This window comes from Dendrobates tinctorius, unplaced genomic scaffold (assembly GCF_039654945.1).
Source record: "Dendrobates tinctorius isolate UK_male_01 unplaced genomic scaffold, ASM3965494v1 ptg000241l, whole genome shotgun sequence".
NCBI classification, from domain to species: domain Eukaryota; kingdom Metazoa; phylum Chordata; class Amphibia; order Anura; family Dendrobatidae; genus Dendrobates; species Dendrobates tinctorius.
Window position 1 is genome coordinate 21,321,754 of NW_027361908.1, and position 18,133 is coordinate 21,339,886.

The window sequence follows — 18,133 nt, forward strand, 5'->3', positions numbered from 1 at the left end:
GTGCAGGCATACTCCTGTCTGCCCTGCCGAGGGCAAAGCAAAGTAATGTAATGTGCATGCGCTGGGAATGGACAAATAGGACCAGTGCATGTGCACTACAATACCTTGCTCTGCCCTCAGCAGGACAGAGAGAGGTATAACTGGGCAGGAGCACAATGGAAGACACTGTGTGGATGTCATAGGATGTGTCATCCACACGAAAAAAGATGGCAATCGCAAGAAGATAGGAGGCACTGGATCAACACCAGTGATGCCCATTGAACCAGACATCCCCATAAGCTATTTTTGTGTCGGCATATACTGTAGACATATAAACAGTATTCTGGTATGCTGTAACAAAGGGCTTACATGTGCTGGCCATACTTTATATGGGAAAAACCTCGTGGCAGGTTCCCTTTAATAACACCTAGTGAAAAATTAATTTATGTGGTTGCTTATGGCACACCATACAGATAATAAAAGAAATGAGAAAAAAGATCAAGTACTTATAATTCTGATTATCTGACTATAAACTCTTACCTTTGGTGTAAACATGTGTCGGATTCCATCAACTGAGCCATTTAAGAGCAAAGCTCGCACAAGGAAACACGTTAGAACCACATATGGAAAAAGAGAACTGAAATACATGACCTGGGAACACAAATGCAGAACATGTTAGACCATGTCACAGTCCTATTCTAGTTTTCATGGTCCTCCTTTCTGAGATTGTTGTTTGTTTTGATCTCATCCATGCTACTAGGGCCAGCTAACGTGCCTGGGCATGAGTAGGCAGGGATCGCTATAATGGTTGTCATACCCATGGGTACATTAGGCGCGCCAGAGGAATTGACTTTGAGGATCCACACCTGTACAAAACATTGTAACCTCCGTTCAACATGATACCTGCAGCACTGATGTCCTTCAATGCTGCTCAAAGAATTTAGAATTCAGGCTCTTGTCACACTGCGTTATTCCCTCCATATTTGTGTAGTGAAAAGTTATGACAAATGCTATACTGTGGCATCAGTCATTCACAGGACTTCATTGAGCTATTGCTTCGGTCTGGGTAAATGATGGTCGATGGATGCCAAAGATGAATTATGGAAGACCCTATGGAAATGAGCTGAATGTACACATTGGTTGCAGCTCTCAAACATGTTTAATGTTAAATCGGTTCATAAAGGGAAACCTCAGCTCTAAAATGCCCTCTTGGACTCTAAAAGGAAATCTGCTCTGTAAGCTCTCCCGCTTTGGTGGACACAAGCCTTCCATGTACTACATGGAAACCATTTATGAGAATGACAACTGTCAGCCACAGCAGGAGCCAGGACTGACTGGCATTACCAGGGTGGCATATGGAAGTGACAGATGAGCCTAAAGGGAACAAGTCAGGAGATTTTATTCTGGGTGAACCCCAGGCAGTACAAAATAAATAAGCTCCCATAATACCTCCACATTCTTCTACTTTTTACTCTAAAATGATGTGGAACTTCAGCGAAAACATACAACTGTTTATTAGTGAGCCAGGAACAAGAAGAAGAGTCAAGGGGCGTCTTGGTATCAACATCTACCCTCTTGGCTCAGGTTGATTGACAGGTCTCTATCAACATAAATAGGGAAAGACTTGTCAAACTCTGCACAATGGAGTGAAATATAGCTGTTTGCCAAGGCACCCTTTACCGGTATTGCAGCAGCATGAATCTCTTGACGAGTTCCCGTTATTTCATAATTCAGTCAAAGTTTTGGCTACTTTTTAATACTTTGATTTCATTTTTTTACCATTTCCAGATCAGCATGCTGTCTGTGAATGGCCATATTCATATTTAGAAACTGAAAATGGTAAAGGTTTACTAATTCGCAAGAAAGAATAGCTAATGTGTAGCGAAAATTTGCAGCTAAAGGGTTATTCCTAAAAAATACAAGTTATCCCCTATCTGTGGAAAAGAGGATAACCTGCTGATTGTTGACGTCCCAGGATTGGACACAGTGATCCCAAAATTGGGGCTCTGGAATGCCAAGAATGGCGCTCTGCAGCACCATCCTGAAGGTGCACATGATTGGCCTTTGATTTATTCATTGTCTATCAGACTGCCAGTAAAGCACTCAGCTACTTCCGGATGTCCCATAGACAATGAATATACAGTAGTGGAGGTCGAGCACTCACATCTCTACTCCACCTCCAGATCACTGGGAATTCCAGCAACCGGACTCTTAGCAATTGGCAAGAGATCCTATATCTTATGGGGATAACTTGTTTTTTGGGGAAATAACCTTTTAAATCCTTAATACAAGTTATTTGTGCATCTTATTATTTGTGAAATGGGTTTTTGAAAAAAATTCCATTTTCTTTTGAACACATTAAATATGCCCTCAACTACATGCTATGCAGTGACAGCGAAAGCAGTTTGGAAAATATGAAGGCTCCGCGAATCATCAGTGGTTACCAGAAAACTGGGTAAAACACTTTGAAAAGTCTCAAGGTTATTGCGCAGCAGGGAGTTGGCCAAAAATTTTGCAACTTTTGCCATTTACACGCCAGTTTCAGGCAGCTTCGCCAAAATGGGTGGAGACAGAGAGGAGGATGGAGCTTGGATATGACAGCCCGCCACATTCATCAGTAATGGCGGCATATATTTAGCCAAAAATGCTACTTCAGTTCATGACTGGAGTAGTTCATCTGAAGGAATTTGGTGCATTTTCTTCCCTCACACCTTTAATTAAGATTGGAGTACAAAACACAAGTCTTAATGAACCGGGCCATAATTTTTCTGTATATGGTACTTTGTTTATTTTATGCGAATGAGAATTGAATGATTCGTTACATTCTGAACATTTTCTGGTAACAATATATAGTAATCTCAATATAATTACAATAATATGGAATTAACAGTTCCCATGCCCCTTTTTATGAACCTATAAACCTGTGTCAGTACACGGAGGGTGTCACAGGACTGCTCATATATACTCACTTTGCCTGAAGACTGAATGCCTTTGATCATAGCGAGACACACCATTATCCATGCCGCTAGTAAGCACAGAGTCATCTTCCAGTTGAGGCCTCCACCTTCTGTGATTGAGTTGGAAATATTTAAAGCCTCTCTGTACCAATAGTAAGTAGTCGCAGAACTTTTCTCACATTCAGGTTCAATATCTGAAAAACAATAAAACTGTAGGATGAATGGTCTGAATTCTTCTAGGTGTGTAACACATGATAAGCTTGCTGGTGTTTGCAATTATTTAAACCCCACTTAGGCCATAATTTGTCCCTTATTATTGGACTCAGAGACGGGATAAAAACGGCAGACACTGAGAAAAGAAGGACTCTGTGCAGTCCAGTAACTCATCATAATGCACAAATCCAGGTACATTAAAGATGGTAATTGATCCCCTTACTTCTTGGGCCCCTGCTCGGCTGCACCAATTATGTATCCACTACATTATATTATGGTATCATCGTTACATTTTTAAGATATCAATATATCTAAGCTAACCCCTGGTAGGCAACTAGAAATTTGTGCCTTGATGGGAAACTGACATGGAAAAAACACTATGAACCTGCAGAAATTTGGTTAATCTGCAGGCTAATAGGATTCTGAATCTGCCTTGTGCCCGCACTTTCAGCCCCGATGCCTGGAGGAAAATAACTTTATTCTCCCCGCCACCATTCAGCGCTCAGTCATGGGGTTGGTTCTGGCATGGGTTCAGTCATCGATCTGTGTCTGTGTATAGAGAGCGTGGGCTGTATCCACGCCTCCCTCGCTCACTGACAGCCCACCCTATTGCTGAGCTGCTGTCAGTCAGTTTGGGAGGGCGCCGTTACAGCCGACGCTCTCTATACACAGACAAACCGAACTCATGCTGGCGCCGCCTCCGTGACTGAAACCTAAGTGCTGACGGGTCTCATAGTGCGGGTACTGGGCAGATTCAGGTATCCAATTAACCTGCAGATTCACCTTATATCTGCAGGTTAATTGCTTTTTTTCACATGACAGGTTCCCATTAAGAGGGTTGCCAAAAAGTAACTTTAAGAAAGTTTTGGTTTGGTGGACAGCAACAGACTCTGTTCCAAATCGTGGATTATGCTGCGTGAATGCTGGAGATTTACCATAGACTTCACACTTTGCATGATAATTTGCATCATAAATTGCTGTTGATCGTCTCTTTAGTGTATGAAGGAGAATTCATGTAGGTTCTTCCACAATGCTGGTAGTGAAGCGTTCAGATCTGCTCATCCTACCAGTGTGAATATACCCTTAATATCTACACCATGGGACGCATTTTAGTCCAAGGAAGTAAAAATATGTTAATATCTCACAGGTATAAGAAGCATTTTTCACCAGAGGGCATTGGTCCCAAGGCAGAGGATGTTGGAAGGACTGTGAGAAATAAAAGAGACTCCATCCAATAATGACGTTGTAGTAGAGAGACACAAACAAGCAGACCTGTAAAACAGAGCAAGTGCATGGTTAGTAATAGAAATAATACGTTTGCAGTCCGCAAACAGGTTTATTGCTGTGAAAACGATGAATGCAATAGATATCATACTGCAGTAATTGACCATGGTATGCTACCACAGAACATGAGCGCTCACACGCCATATCCTCCCCTCCAGATAACATCCTGATGATGAATTGTTTCATAAATCCTTCGACACCGGAAAATAAGCAGTTTTAATCATTGTTCCACTTTCACTACAGGAACTTTCCATTTAATCTAAAACTATTTTACTACTATGTGATCAGCTTATGTAATCAACTGAAATAACGTGCCCCGCACATTTCTTTGTGTTAATCTCCTAAAATTAAATTGATAAAGTTATAAATATTCTCATCAGCAGTTCAAGAAAATTCAGACTATAAACTCTGCAAGGTACTAAGCGGAGATACCAGAACCATTATCTAAGGGCTCGTGCAGATGATCGTATTTTCGGTCCTAGTGCGATCCGATAAAACATTGCACCCTGACCAAATCTTAAAATAAATGGTTTTTATTGCACTTATTAGGACAAATTCAGACACAAAAGGGGCAGTGGACAATGAAGTGCGGACATACGCAAACTGCATGGACATACAAAGGGTTGCTGGACAGTCAGAACCGATACATCATACATACTGTACATAAATAAATATAATACATAAAATATTACAAAGTGCATATAGTACATATATATGTATGGCCAAATAAAGGTGCACCGCCAGAGAAAATATATCATCATATCTCCATCATCCTAAATGGCCAGCTAGATAACTTAATCATAACCATGTCATAGGTGTACACTTCACCATGGCTTAAATGTCTAGGAGATGCCTAAGGACGGATACCAAATTAAGGAGCATAGATATTTACCTAGTAAATGGAGGGCACAAGTTCCAGCAGTCCATATGTGCGGCAGGACAATTATTGTTGGTAGATAACACATTTATAACAGTAAAACGTAACCAAATGTATGGTATGTCCTAATTATTATGCCATTTTTAATCAATACAGCAATCCAGTTCTTCTAGTGGGAACTCACATTGGTATTGACTTTAAGTAAAAAGTGGTGATGTAAAGCTTTGTGGAAGTGAATGGTGCTATATAAGTACATAAAATATGTAAATTACTTAAATAAAAAGTAAAAAGTAGACTCATACTATGACCTTTATGAGAGAAACCTACACAATTAATACACAAATACAGTCGCCTGACATAAAGGAGAAGAGTATCAAATAATGGACTTAAAGTACCCTTTCATGGGTGCGCTGAACAATGGCGTCCTTACCCTTGGACACCTGCTGGAGCTCTCTGGTTCTTAGAGGTTATGACTCAGGAATGCTTCACAATCACTCTGTTGAAGTCACTGGATGCACAACATTTTCAGATGCATGACCCAGAGCAAATCACATTTATCTGTCTGCTTACTGAGTGCTCGGCCCTTTCATCAATGGATTAGCGTCTTGACCTCACCATTATCTACTGATATGGCTAATTCACATACCAGAATATTGTAGAAGTAAAGAATCTTCTTTTGCTCTTTAGGTTTTCAATTAGCATTTATTATATGATGCAGAGTCATAGCTAGGATTGGTTCACCCTGGCTATAATTTGGTTTGTTGCCCAAACCTATGCAGCGAAGAAAATGAGTACAGTATTTGATACAGTAGCAATTTTGCAAGTTTTCCCACCTACAAAAAATGGCGAGATCTGTAATTTTTATCATAGTTACACTTCAACTGCGAAAGACAGAATCTTAAAAAAATCCAGAAAATCACATTGTGTGATTTGTACATAATTAATTTGCATTTTATTGCAAGAAATAAGTATTTGATACAATAGAAAAACAGAACTTAATATTTGGTACAAAAACCTTTGTTTGCTTCATCCATACTTCCTTCAATGTGGTGCAGTAGTCCTGTCCCCTTTGCAGAAAAGCACCCCCAAAGTATAACGTTTCAAAGTATAATGTTTGGTATTCTCAGGGTTGAACTCATTCTTCCTTTTCCTCCAAACATGGCGAATGGAGTTGATACCAGAAAGTTCTATTTTTGTCTCATCTGACCATGACGTTCTCCCATGCCTCCTCTGGATCATCCAGATGGTCATTGGCAAACTTTAAATGGGTCTGGACATGTGCTGGTGTGAGCAGGGGGACCTTGTGTGCTCTGCAAGATATTAATCCATGATGGCATAGTATGTTACTAATGGTAATGTTTGAGACTGTGGTCCCAGCTCTCTTCAGGTCATTGACCAGGTCCTACTGTGTATGTCTCAGCTGATTCCTGACCTGTCTCAGAATCATCCTTACCCCACAAGTTGAGCTCCTGCATGGAGCTCCAGACCAAGGATGATTGACAGTCATCTTGTGTTTCTTTTATTTTCTAATAATTGTGCCAACAGTTGTTGCCTTCTCACCAAGTTGCTTGCCTATTGTCCTGTAGCCCATCTCAGCCTTGTGCAGGTCTACAATTTTGTTCCTGGTGTCCTTAGACAGCTCTTTGGTCTTTGCAATGATGGTGAGGTTGGAGTGTGATTGATTGAGTGTGCAGACAGATGTGTTTTTACTGCAGGTATCGAGTTCAAACAGGTGCAATTAATACAGGTAATGAGTGCAGAGAAGGAGGGCTTGTTAGAGAAAAACTAACTGTGAGAGCCAGAATTCTTGATGGTTAGCAGATGATCAAATACTTATTTGATGCAATAAAATGCAATTTACCGTATATATTCAAGTATAAGCCGAACCGAGTAGAAGCCGAGGCACCTAATTTTTCCACGGAAAACTGGGTAAGCTTATTGACTCGAGTATAAGGCGGGTATGCATTGTCCCCTCATCCCTGTCCTGCTATGCGTGGTTCCCCCATCCTGTCCTGGTGTGTGGCTCCCCCATTTTGTCCTTGTATGTGTGGCTCCCCCATCCTGTCCTGGTATGTGTGATTCTCCCTGTTGTATGCATGGCTCATCCCCCCTCCCATCTTTGTATGCATGGCTCACCCTCCCCCAGTCCTACTCGCCTTCCTCTCGCCATTGCTGCACCTCCATTGTCCCGACGCAGCAGCTCTCCTGTGCTGAGCAGTCACGTGGTACCGCTCATTAAAGTAATGAATAGAGTTGAGCGAAACGGGTCAAAAAAATTCAAAAGTCGCCGACTTTTGGCAAAGTCGGGTTTCATGAAACGAAACCCGACCCTAGGATGAGGTCGGCCACGAGGTCGGCGACTTACGCGCCAAAGTCACATTTCAAAAGTTTGTTTTGTGCTCTTTTTCAGTCAATCAGGATCCACGGACACTGTGGGCAACGTGATGACATAGGCACGGGTCACCACCATCTTTCAGAAGGGCATGCAAGTGATTGGCTTGCTTTGGTGGGCGTCACAGGGGGTATAAAAGGGCGTGCACGCCGACCGCCATCTTACTTCTGCCGATCTTAGCATAGGGAGAGGTTGCTGCTGATTCTGTAGGGAGAGCATTAGGCAGGGAAGAAGACAAAAAAACTGCTTCTGCTGCTAGCGATTTGGCCTGCACAACACACCAGTCACTGTGTGTGCAGTGCAAGGGGAGGCTATATAGTGGTGTATCAGTGGTGTTGGTTGTTGGGCTGCCTTCTAAGGCTTCCTGACAGGCTGGCATTGCTGTTTACCCACTGCTCTGCAAACTGCTTTTTTAAAAGCAATTCAATCTCCCTTATCCTCTAGTCACTTTGGTCACAGCTGCGCCATCGAGCCTGTCACATAGCGCTCAGATATTCATTGGGCCTCAAACTGCTTAAGCAATCCCAATTTTTTTTTTTTGTCCTGCTGAGAAGAAAAAAAAACTGCTTCTGCTGCTGATAGCAATTTGGCCTGCACAACACACCAGTCACTGTGTGTGCAGTGCAAGGGGAGGCTATATAGTGGTGTATCAGTGGTGTTGGTTGTTGGGCTGCCTTTTAAGGCTTCCTGACAGGCTGGCATTGCTGTTTACCCACTGCTCCGCAAACTGCTTTTTTAAAAGCAATCCAATCTCCCTTATCCTCTAGTCACTTTGGTCACAGCTGTGCCATCGAGCCTGTCACATAGCGCTCAGATATTCATTGGGCCTCACACAATCCAAAAGTGTCCAGTGTCCAAAAGTGTGTGCAGATATTCAAAATCTCCCTTATCCTCTAGTCACTTTTGTCACAGCAGTGCCATCGAGCCTGTCACATAGCGCTGAGATATCAGTGGGCCTCACACAATCCAAAAGTGTCCAGTGTCCAAAAGTGTGTGCAGATATTCAAAATCTCCCTTATCCTGTAGTCACTTAGGTCACAGCAGTGCCATCGAGCCTGTCACATAGTGCTGAGATAACAGTGGGCCTCACACAATCCAAAAGTGTCCACTGTCCAAAAGTGTGTGCAGATATTCAAAATCTCCCTTATCCTCTAGTCACTTTTGTCACAGCAGTGCCATCGAGCCTGTCACATAGCGCTCAGATATCAGTGGGCCTCACACAATCCAAAAGTGTCCAGTGTCCAAAAGTGTGTGCAGATATTCAAAATCTCCCTTATCCTCTAGTCACTTTTGTCACAGCAGTGCCATCGAGCCTGTCACATAGCGCTGAGATATCAGTGGGCCTCACACAATCCAAAAGTGTCCAGTGTCCAAAAGTGTGTGCAGATATTCAAAATCTCCCTTATCCTCTAGTCACTTTTGTCACAGCAGTGCCATCGAGCCTGTCACATAGCGCTCAGATATCAGTGGGCCTCACACAATCCAAAAGTGTCCAGTGTCCAAAAGTGTGTGCAGATATTCAAAATCTCCCTTATCCTCTAGTCACTTTTGTCACAGCAGTGCCATCGAGCCTGTCACATAGCGCTGAGATATCAGTGGGCCTCACACAATCCAAAAGTGTCCAGTGTCCAAAAGTGTGTGCAGATATTCAAAATCTCCCTTATCCTCTAGTCACTTTTGTCACAGCAGTGCCATCGAGCCTGTCACATAGCGCTGAGATATCAGTGGGCCTCACACAATCCAAAAGTGTCCAGTGTCCAAAAGTGTGTGCAGATATTCAAAATCTCCCTTATCCTCTAGTCACTTTTGTCACAGCAGTGCCATCGAGCCTGTCACATAGCGCTGAGATATCAGTGGGCCTCACACAATCCAAAAGTGTCCAGTGTCCAAAAGTGTGTGCAGATATTCAAAATCTCCCTTATCCTCTAGTCACTTTTGTCACAGCAGTGCCATCGAGCCTGTCACATAGCGCTGAGATATCAGTGGGCCTCACACAATCCAAAAGTGTCCAGTGTCCAAAAGTGTGTGCAGATATTCAAAATCTCCCTTATCCTCTAGTCACTTTTGTCACAGCAGTGCCATCGAGCCTGTCACATAGCGCTGAGATATCAGTGGGCCTCACACAATCCAAAAGTGTCCAGTGTCCAAAAGTGTGTGCAGATATTCAAAATCTCCCTTATCCTCTAGTCACTTAGGTCACAGCAGTGCCATCGAGCCTGTCACATAGCGCTGAGATAACAGTGGGCCTCACACAATCCAAAAGTGTCCAGTGTCCAAAAGTGTGTGCAGATATTCAAAATCTCCCTTATCCTCTAGTCACTTTTGTCACAGCAGTGCCATCGAGCCTGTCACATAGCGCTGAGATATCAGTGGGCCTCATACAATCCAAAAGTGTCCAGTGTCCAAAAGTGTGTGCAGATATTCAAAATCTCCCTTATCCTCTAGTCACTTTTGTCACAGCAGTGCCATCGAGCCTGTCACATAGCGCTCAGATATCAGTGGGCCTCACACAATCCAAAAGTGTCCAGTGTCCAAAAGTGTGTGCAGATATTCAAAATCTCCCCTGTCCTATAGACACCTTGTACCTTGTTTTACATTACTATATAGTTTGTTGGATTTTGTCTACATTTCTACCAAAAATGAGGAAGGCTGGTGGAAGAGGCCGTGGAATTGGGCGGGGGTTGGCAGCTGGTAATGATGGTGTTGGTGGTGGATCTGATGGTAGTGGCAAGAGCAAAATAGGACCGAATGCAGGAGGTGCTGACCCTGCGTCATCGTCTGGCTACATAAGGCCTCGAACGCTTAGTTTTCTAGGAGTTGGCAAACCGCTTTTAAAGCCAGAGCATCAGGAAAAAGTTTTGTCTTACATTGCTGACTCAGCCTCCAGCTCTATCGCCTCCTCTTCTTCAGTTGTAAAAAGTAAAAGCACTGAGTCGTCATTGGAGGCTCATGTTCATGAACCACACCTTTCCTTGTGTCCTTCACCCCAACCAAGATTGAAGGATGATGCAGGCCATACTACTGATTACTCCATGGAGCTGTTTTCACATACCATGCCTGGATTATCAAGTGAAATGGTGAATTACCCAGGCCAAGATGAATCTGACATGGAGTGCACTGATGCACAGCCGCTGATGGATGATTCTGCTGGTACATTCACTCAGAGCACTACATTGTCCTCGCAGTGTACAGAGCCAGATTCTGACCCTGATGAGACTCAGGTGCCCCTTCCCGCACACTATACCACCATACACGGTGACACAGAGGAAGGTGCACATGACATAGAAGAGGAGGTGATGGATGACCCAGTTGTTGACCCAGATTGGCATCCATTGGGGGAAGAGGGTGCTGCTTCCAATAGCTCAGATGAGGAGCATCCACAGCAGACATCGACATCGCAACAGCTGTTATCTGGCAGGCCCGGAGCACTCCAAAGACAGGTTCCAAACATCAAAAGAGTTGCTGGACAGCTTGTCCAGAGGGTCAAAAGATCACAGCGTGCTAGGCCGCAAAATGTCTGCCAAAGTAGGAAGAGTGCAGTGTGGCACTTTTTTGAACAAAATCCTCATGATCAGGCCAAGGTTATCTGTAAGAAGTGCGCAAAGACCTTTAGCCGAGGGAAAAATCTGAAAAATTTGAATACCAGTTGCATGCTTAGACATTTAACCAGCATGCACTTGCAAGCGTGGACACAACACCAAACCTCAAGTGCCACATGTGCAACTGATCACAACGAAGGTAGTCAGCAACGCTACATTGTTTCCCCCACTGTAAGCCCACCGGTTAGCACAGCAGCAAATGTTGAGGTGTCGTTGCAAGACCACAGCAGTCAGGGAATCCCACTGTTATATCAACGAAAGACTGATTCTAGGCCATCAGAAAGAACACCAACTCCATCACCATCATCAACCCTCTCTCAGTCCGCCCTGTCCACCGCTACTTCCACCATATGCAGCTCTCAAGTCCAGCTCACCCTCCCAGACACTATGAGTAGGTCAAGAAAGTACTCAGTCTCTCATCCGCGTACACTGGGTTTGAACGCCCACATTGCCAAACTAATCTCGTTTGAGATGATGCCCTTTCGGTTGGTGGAAAGCACAGCTTTCCGCAAACTCATGGCCTATGCAGTACCACGCTATGACCTACCCAGTCGCCACTTCTTCTCTCGCAAAGCCATCCCAGCCCTCCACCATCATGTGAAAGACCGCATTGTCCATGCACTCAAGCAGTCAGTGAGCGGAAAGGTGCACCTCACAACTGATGCATGGTCCAGTCGGCATGGCCAGGGCCGTTACGTGTCCATCACTGCGCACTGGGTTAATGTGGTGGATGCAGGGTCCACAGGGGACAGCGGTGGTGGGACAGTGCTGCATAGTCCACGGTATAGGAAACAGTTGGCTGTAGGCGTTCGACCCTCCTCCTCCTCCTCCTCCTCCAGAAGCGAAAGCTCGTCCACAGAGCGCAGTCGTACGAGCACTCCATCTGCAGCTGCCACTGTTGCACACGATATGTCCCCCTATCGAGCAGCTAGTGGAAAGCGTCAGCAGGCTGTGTTGCAGATGATGTGTTTGGGCGACAGACACACCGCCGAGGTGCTGGCCGAGTACTTGAAGCGACAAACTGAGTCATGGCTGGGCAGTGTACATCTTGAGGCAGGCAAGGTAGTTAGTGATAACGGCCGTAATTTTGTGGCAGCCATAGCCCTTTCAAAACTCAGCCACATACCTTGCTTGGCTCACACCTTGAACCTGGTGGTGCAATGCTTCCTCAAAAATTATCCGGAGTTAACAGCCCTGCTCCAGAAGGTGCGAAGACTGTGCGCGCACATCCGCCGGTCGCCTGTACACTCCGTTCGTATGCAGAAGCTGCAGCGATTGCTCCACCTTCCCAACCACCGCCTCATTATCGACATTGCAACAAGGTGGAACTCCACCCTGCACATGGTGGAGCGGCTGTGCGAGCAGAGGCAGGCCATAATGCATTTGTGGGAGGATACACGGCCATGCACTTTGAGAGCAGACATGGAGATGACAGGTGTGCAGTGGTCGAAGCTGAAAGACCTTTGTAAAGTCCTTCAGTGTTTTGAGGAATGCACACGGCTGGTAAGCGCAGACGACGCCATCCTAAGCATGAGCATCCCACTTATGCGTCTGCTCATGCAAACTTTGACGCACCTTAAGGAGCAGGCGTCTGCAGCCAATGTTGATGAGGAGGAAGAGGAGGAGGGAATCCTTGATGACATTCAGCCATTGTCTGCTCAGGGACCTCTCCTGGACGAGGTGGAGGAAGAAGAGGAGGAGGAGGATGATGATGGGGATGATTACTTAGGGGAGGAGGATGCATCTCGTGGGGCAAGTGAAAATGTTGGCGTGGCAAGGTCTGGTACAGGGTTTGTGCGTGACTGGAGGGATGTGGATTTGCCAGAAAGTGCTCCTCCACCCAGCACTCGCAGTGCATCATTGACACCGGGAACATTGGCCCACATGTCAGATTATGCCTTGCGGATCCTAAAAAGGGACCCCCGCATTGCCAAAATGATGAACGATGACGACTACTGGTTGGCCAGCATCCTGGATCCACGCTATAAAGGCAAATTACAAAACATCATGCCACAGGAGAACCTTGACCTAATATTGGCTAATAAACAAGCAACTCTGGTAAATCGGTTGCTTGAGGCATTCCCAGCACACAGCAGCGGTGATGGTTCTCACACGAGCCGTACGGGCCGGGGGCAGCTTGGCAGAGGTGTTCGTGGTGCACACAGCAGAAGTGGCGTTTCAGACAGGGGTTTCATGACAATGTTGTGGACTGATTTTTCAAATACCGCTCACACAACTGGTAATACTGCATCGATGGAAAGTGACAGGAGACAGCAGTTGTCAACTATGGTTACAAACTACTTTTCCTCCCATATCGATGTTCTCCCACACAGGTCATTCCCCTTTGACTATTGGGCCGCTAAACTGTACACCTGGCCTGAATTGGCCCAATATGCCTTACAGGAGATCGCTTGCCCAGCTGCAAGTGTGCTATTGGAAAGAGTCTTCAGTGCAGCTGGATCAATCCTGACAGAAAAAAGGACCCGTCTGTCAACCCAAAATGTGGATGATCTAACCTTCATTAAAATGAACCACGCATGGGTTTCCAAGGATTTTGTCCCACCTTCCCCTGATGACACATAGGGTGACAGAAAAATGGCTTGCTTTGGTCCACCTCTTCCTGGTACTTCACCTATTTCGCCTTTTGCATCAGCTGAATGTCCAACATCAACATATGCCACTTTCTAAAACTCCCTAACTGTGCAGCCTCCCCCCCCATGGCCGGGGTCACCACCTAGCGCACGACACCGTGCGAGTGCCGTTGCCCTGGACTGGTGGGCAGGCCGACTCTTGGGCGCGAGCACTGGCACAGGGTCCCTCATAGTGCAATCAAGTGTCTCTGACGGTGGTGGTGCACACCCGCCATCAGACACACCGCTGTACTATGAGGGGCCCAGTGCCAGTACCGACGCCCACGAGTGGGCCCCCCTTGCTTGGGCAGGGCCCCAGCATTTGCAATCATTACCTCTCCCTGCTCCTCCGCTGTGTAATCTGGGCCGTCAAATCCATACTGTGCCTGACACCGTCTGAGCCTGCCTCCTGATGTATAGACATATATTTTGAATGTGTACGCTATCCATACATGTTATCCGGGGATACGGTACCCTTTCTAACCTTTGTGCAATCACGTGCAATCCATACTGGGCCTAACACCGTCTGAGCCTGCCTCATGCTGTATAGACATATATTTTGAATGTGTACGCTATCCATACATGTTATCCAGGGATACGGTACCCTTTCTAACCTTTGTGCAATCACGTGCAATCCATACTGGGCCTAACACCGTCTGAGCCTGCCTCATGCTGTATAGACATATATTTTGAATGTGTACGCTATCCATACATGTTATCCAGTGATACGGTACCCTTTCTAACCTTTGTGCAATCACGTGCAATCCATACTGGGCCTAACACCGTCTGAGCCTGCCTCATGCTGTATAGACATATATTTTGAATGTGTACGCTATCCATACATGTTATCCGGGGATACGGTACCCTTTCTAACCTTTGTGCAATCACGTGCAATCCATACTGGGCCTAACACCGTCTGAGCCTGCCTCATGCTGTATAGACATATATTTTGAATGTGTACGCTATCCATACATGTTATCCGGGGATACGGTACCCTTTCTAACCTTTGTGCAATCACGTGCAATCCATACTGGGCCTAACACCGTCTGAGCCTGCCTCCTGAGACATATATTTTGAATGTGTACGCTATCCATACATGTTATCTGGGGATACGGTACCCTTTCTAACCTTTGTGCAATCACGTGCAATCCATACTGGGCCTAACACCGTCTGAGCCTGCCTCATGCTGTATAGACATATATTTTGAATGTGTACGCTATCCATACATGTTATCCGGTGATACGGTACCCTTTCTAACCTTTGTGCAATCACGTGCAATCCATACTGGGCCTAACACCGTCTGAGCCTGCCTCCTGAGACATATATTTTGAATGTGTACGCTATCCATACATGTTATCCAGGGATACGGTACCCTTTCTAACCTTTGTGCAATCACGTGCAATCCATACTGGGCCTAACACCGTCTGAGCCTGCCTCATGCTGTATAGACATATATTTTGAATGTGTACGCTATCCATACATGTTATCCGGGGATACGGTACCCTTTCTAACCTTTGTGCAATCACGTGCAATCCATACTGGGCCTAACACCGTCTGAGCCTGCCTCCTGAGACATATATTTTGAATGTGTACGCTATCCATACATGTTATCTGGGGATACGGTACCCTTTCTAACCTTTGTGCAATCACGTGCAATCCATACTGGGCCTAACACCATCTGAGCCTGCCTCATGCTGTATAGACATATATTTTGAATGTGTACGCTATCCATACATGTTATCCGGTGATACGGTACCCTTTCTAACCTTTGTGCAATCACGTGCAATCCATACTGGGCCTAACCCCATCTGAGCCTGCCTCCTGAGACATATATTTTGAATGTGTACGCTATCCATACATGTTATCTGGGGATACGGTACCCTTTCTCACCTTTGTGCAATCACGTGTAATCCATACTGGGCGTGAGAACGGCTGGCGAGCTGTTAAGCAAGCTACAGCACCTGTCCAGACAAGTACAGGGATTCCCTAGCGAGGAGACTTATTTGATTGTTTTCAATGTTGGGACAGCAAATTTTGGGGAGCACTATACTCTGGAGAATGATAGATGGGGCCCACCATACACTGGAACATTCCAAAGGTGGACATCAGACACTGGAGCAGCATTTACAGGGCCCATTATACACTAGAGCATTAGAAATGGGGCCCATTATGTTTGGAGCATTATTTGGGCCCATAAGACAGTGGAGCTTCATCCATGGGGACCAACATATACTGTAGCATTATGTGGAGCTCATCATATACTGTTTCAAACATTATATGGGACCAATGATTCTGTATGGAGAAATAGATGGGCCTCGTCATGAGATGTAAAAAGTGAGGTATTTTTCATTGTACTATACCGCTATTTCTCTGCCGTATCGGAGCATGATGAGTTGTGGTATGTGTTAAAGGGGCGCTCTTTCGCCCAGGGCACATGAAAACCTGGAGCCAGCCCTCCCCCCCACAGTTTGTAGCCAAATAACCCCCATTTTTCAGTGCGTAACTTGTATTATGAAGTTAATTAAGGTTGACAAGCTTAAGAAAGAAGAATTGATGCTTTTGGCATTCAAATGGGCACTGTAGGTGTGTTTCCTGTCCTCCTCTCACTGCCGACTTTTATTCACCATTGACTTACATTGGGTTTCGTGTTTCGGGACAACCCCGACTTTTCCCTATAATCGGACGATCTTGCTCGACCCGACTTTTGGAAAAGTCGGGTTTCACGAAACGAAACGCGACCCTAAAAAACCAAAAGTCGCTCAACTCTAGTAATGAATATGCACTCCACGCCTATGGGAGTGGAAACGTGTGCATATTCATTACCTTAATGAGCGGTACCACATGACCGCTCAGTACAGGAAGAGCTGCCGAGTCTGGCAAGGAAATGCAGGGACGGAGATGCAGTGATGGTGCAAGGAGGGTGAGTATGACTCCTTCATGAAGCCGGCGGCTGCAGCTGTCATTGTGCCACAGTTGCCGGCTCCTGCCGCTGCTCCGCCGCTCCCCCTTGCCCCTTCCCTGCTGGTTTTCTGGACAATGACTCGTGTATAACCCGAGAGGGAGCATTTTCAGCACAAGAAAATGTGCTTAAAACTCAGCTTATACACGAGTATATACTGTATTTATTTAAAAATCATGAAATGTGATTTTCTGATTTTAATTTTTAGATTCTCTCTCTCACAGGTGAAGTGTTCCTATGATAAAAAATTACAGATCTTTCCATTCTTTGTAGGTTGGAAAACTTGCAAATGCATCAAATACTTATTTTCCCCACTGTGCCTACAGTAAATATCCTGACCAAGGCAGAGTGGCTTGTGCGCTTATTTCATGCTACTGCTCACTGAGTAAAAATGACTACCTGAGTGGGAGGAAATTTGACAAAGTTAGCACTAACATGAATACTTACAATACAGCTGGCAAATCCGATTCCACCCATTTTAGGACTGATATAATTCCAGACCCCAATACTTCCTCTACGTATTCTCTGGCCCACAGAAAGCTCCAGGAAGAAAAGCGGAATTCCAATAACTAATAGAAGTATTAAATATGGCACCAGATAAGCCCCTGGAATGAATATAAAAGTAAAATGAAGAATATTTAATCCTACTACATGGTGGAGATAATAAATATGAGCATAGATCTTTGTCATTTTAGCAAATGTACATACAAATATAGTTCATAGGAAAACAAACTGTAAAACAAATAGGTCTGGAGCCTGAAAGGGAACCTGTCAGCTGAATCATGCTGCCTGAACTAAGGACAGCATTATTCAGAGACTGGCTCAGTTATTACAGGAAAAATATAGAGTAAAATGTGTGTATAGTGAGTGTCCTGTCAGTCTAGGGGTGCGTGCAGAGAGAAGCTACCAGGGACCTACCTCTTGGACTAGACCTATTTGCATAGCGCTATCTCAAATTTTGTTTGACCGTTAAAAAAAAAAAAAAAAATTAGAATGATCTCCATAAAATAGTCTGAACTGCGTCTGTGATAGAAGCATGGTATAATATTGAATAAAGTAGAGGATTTACAGATGTACTTTAGCAAAAGTCAGATTTGTATTATTGTGTAGCGCCTGTTACTAGCATATGTAACATGACACTTTTTTTTATCATTCTCTACATTTTGTAATTTGTTCTTTACCTCTACCAACACTAATAAGGTGTACTATTTTACTTTTTATGCTGTTACTAATATACAACCAA

General features: G+C 44.8%; 1 protein-coding gene across 2 annotated transcripts in view; it reads right to left on the minus strand.

Moving 5' to 3' along the window:
* Nucleotides 1–18,133, minus strand: part of SLC6A15 (solute carrier family 6 member 15) — a 62,272-nt gene that overhangs the window by 33,773 nt on the left and 10,366 nt on the right. For both annotated transcript variants that reach the window (XM_073556992.1, XM_073556993.1), the window contains exons 3-6: nt 17,338–17,495; nt 4,295–4,421; nt 2,949–3,130; nt 520–630 (exon numbers count right to left, since the gene is read on the minus strand). In XM_073556992.1, the coding sequence (XP_073413093.1) occupies nt 520–630; nt 2,949–3,130; nt 4,295–4,421; nt 17,338–17,495 (578 nt within the window). The remainder of the gene's footprint in view (nt 1–519; nt 631–2,948; nt 3,131–4,294; nt 4,422–17,337; nt 17,496–18,133) is intronic.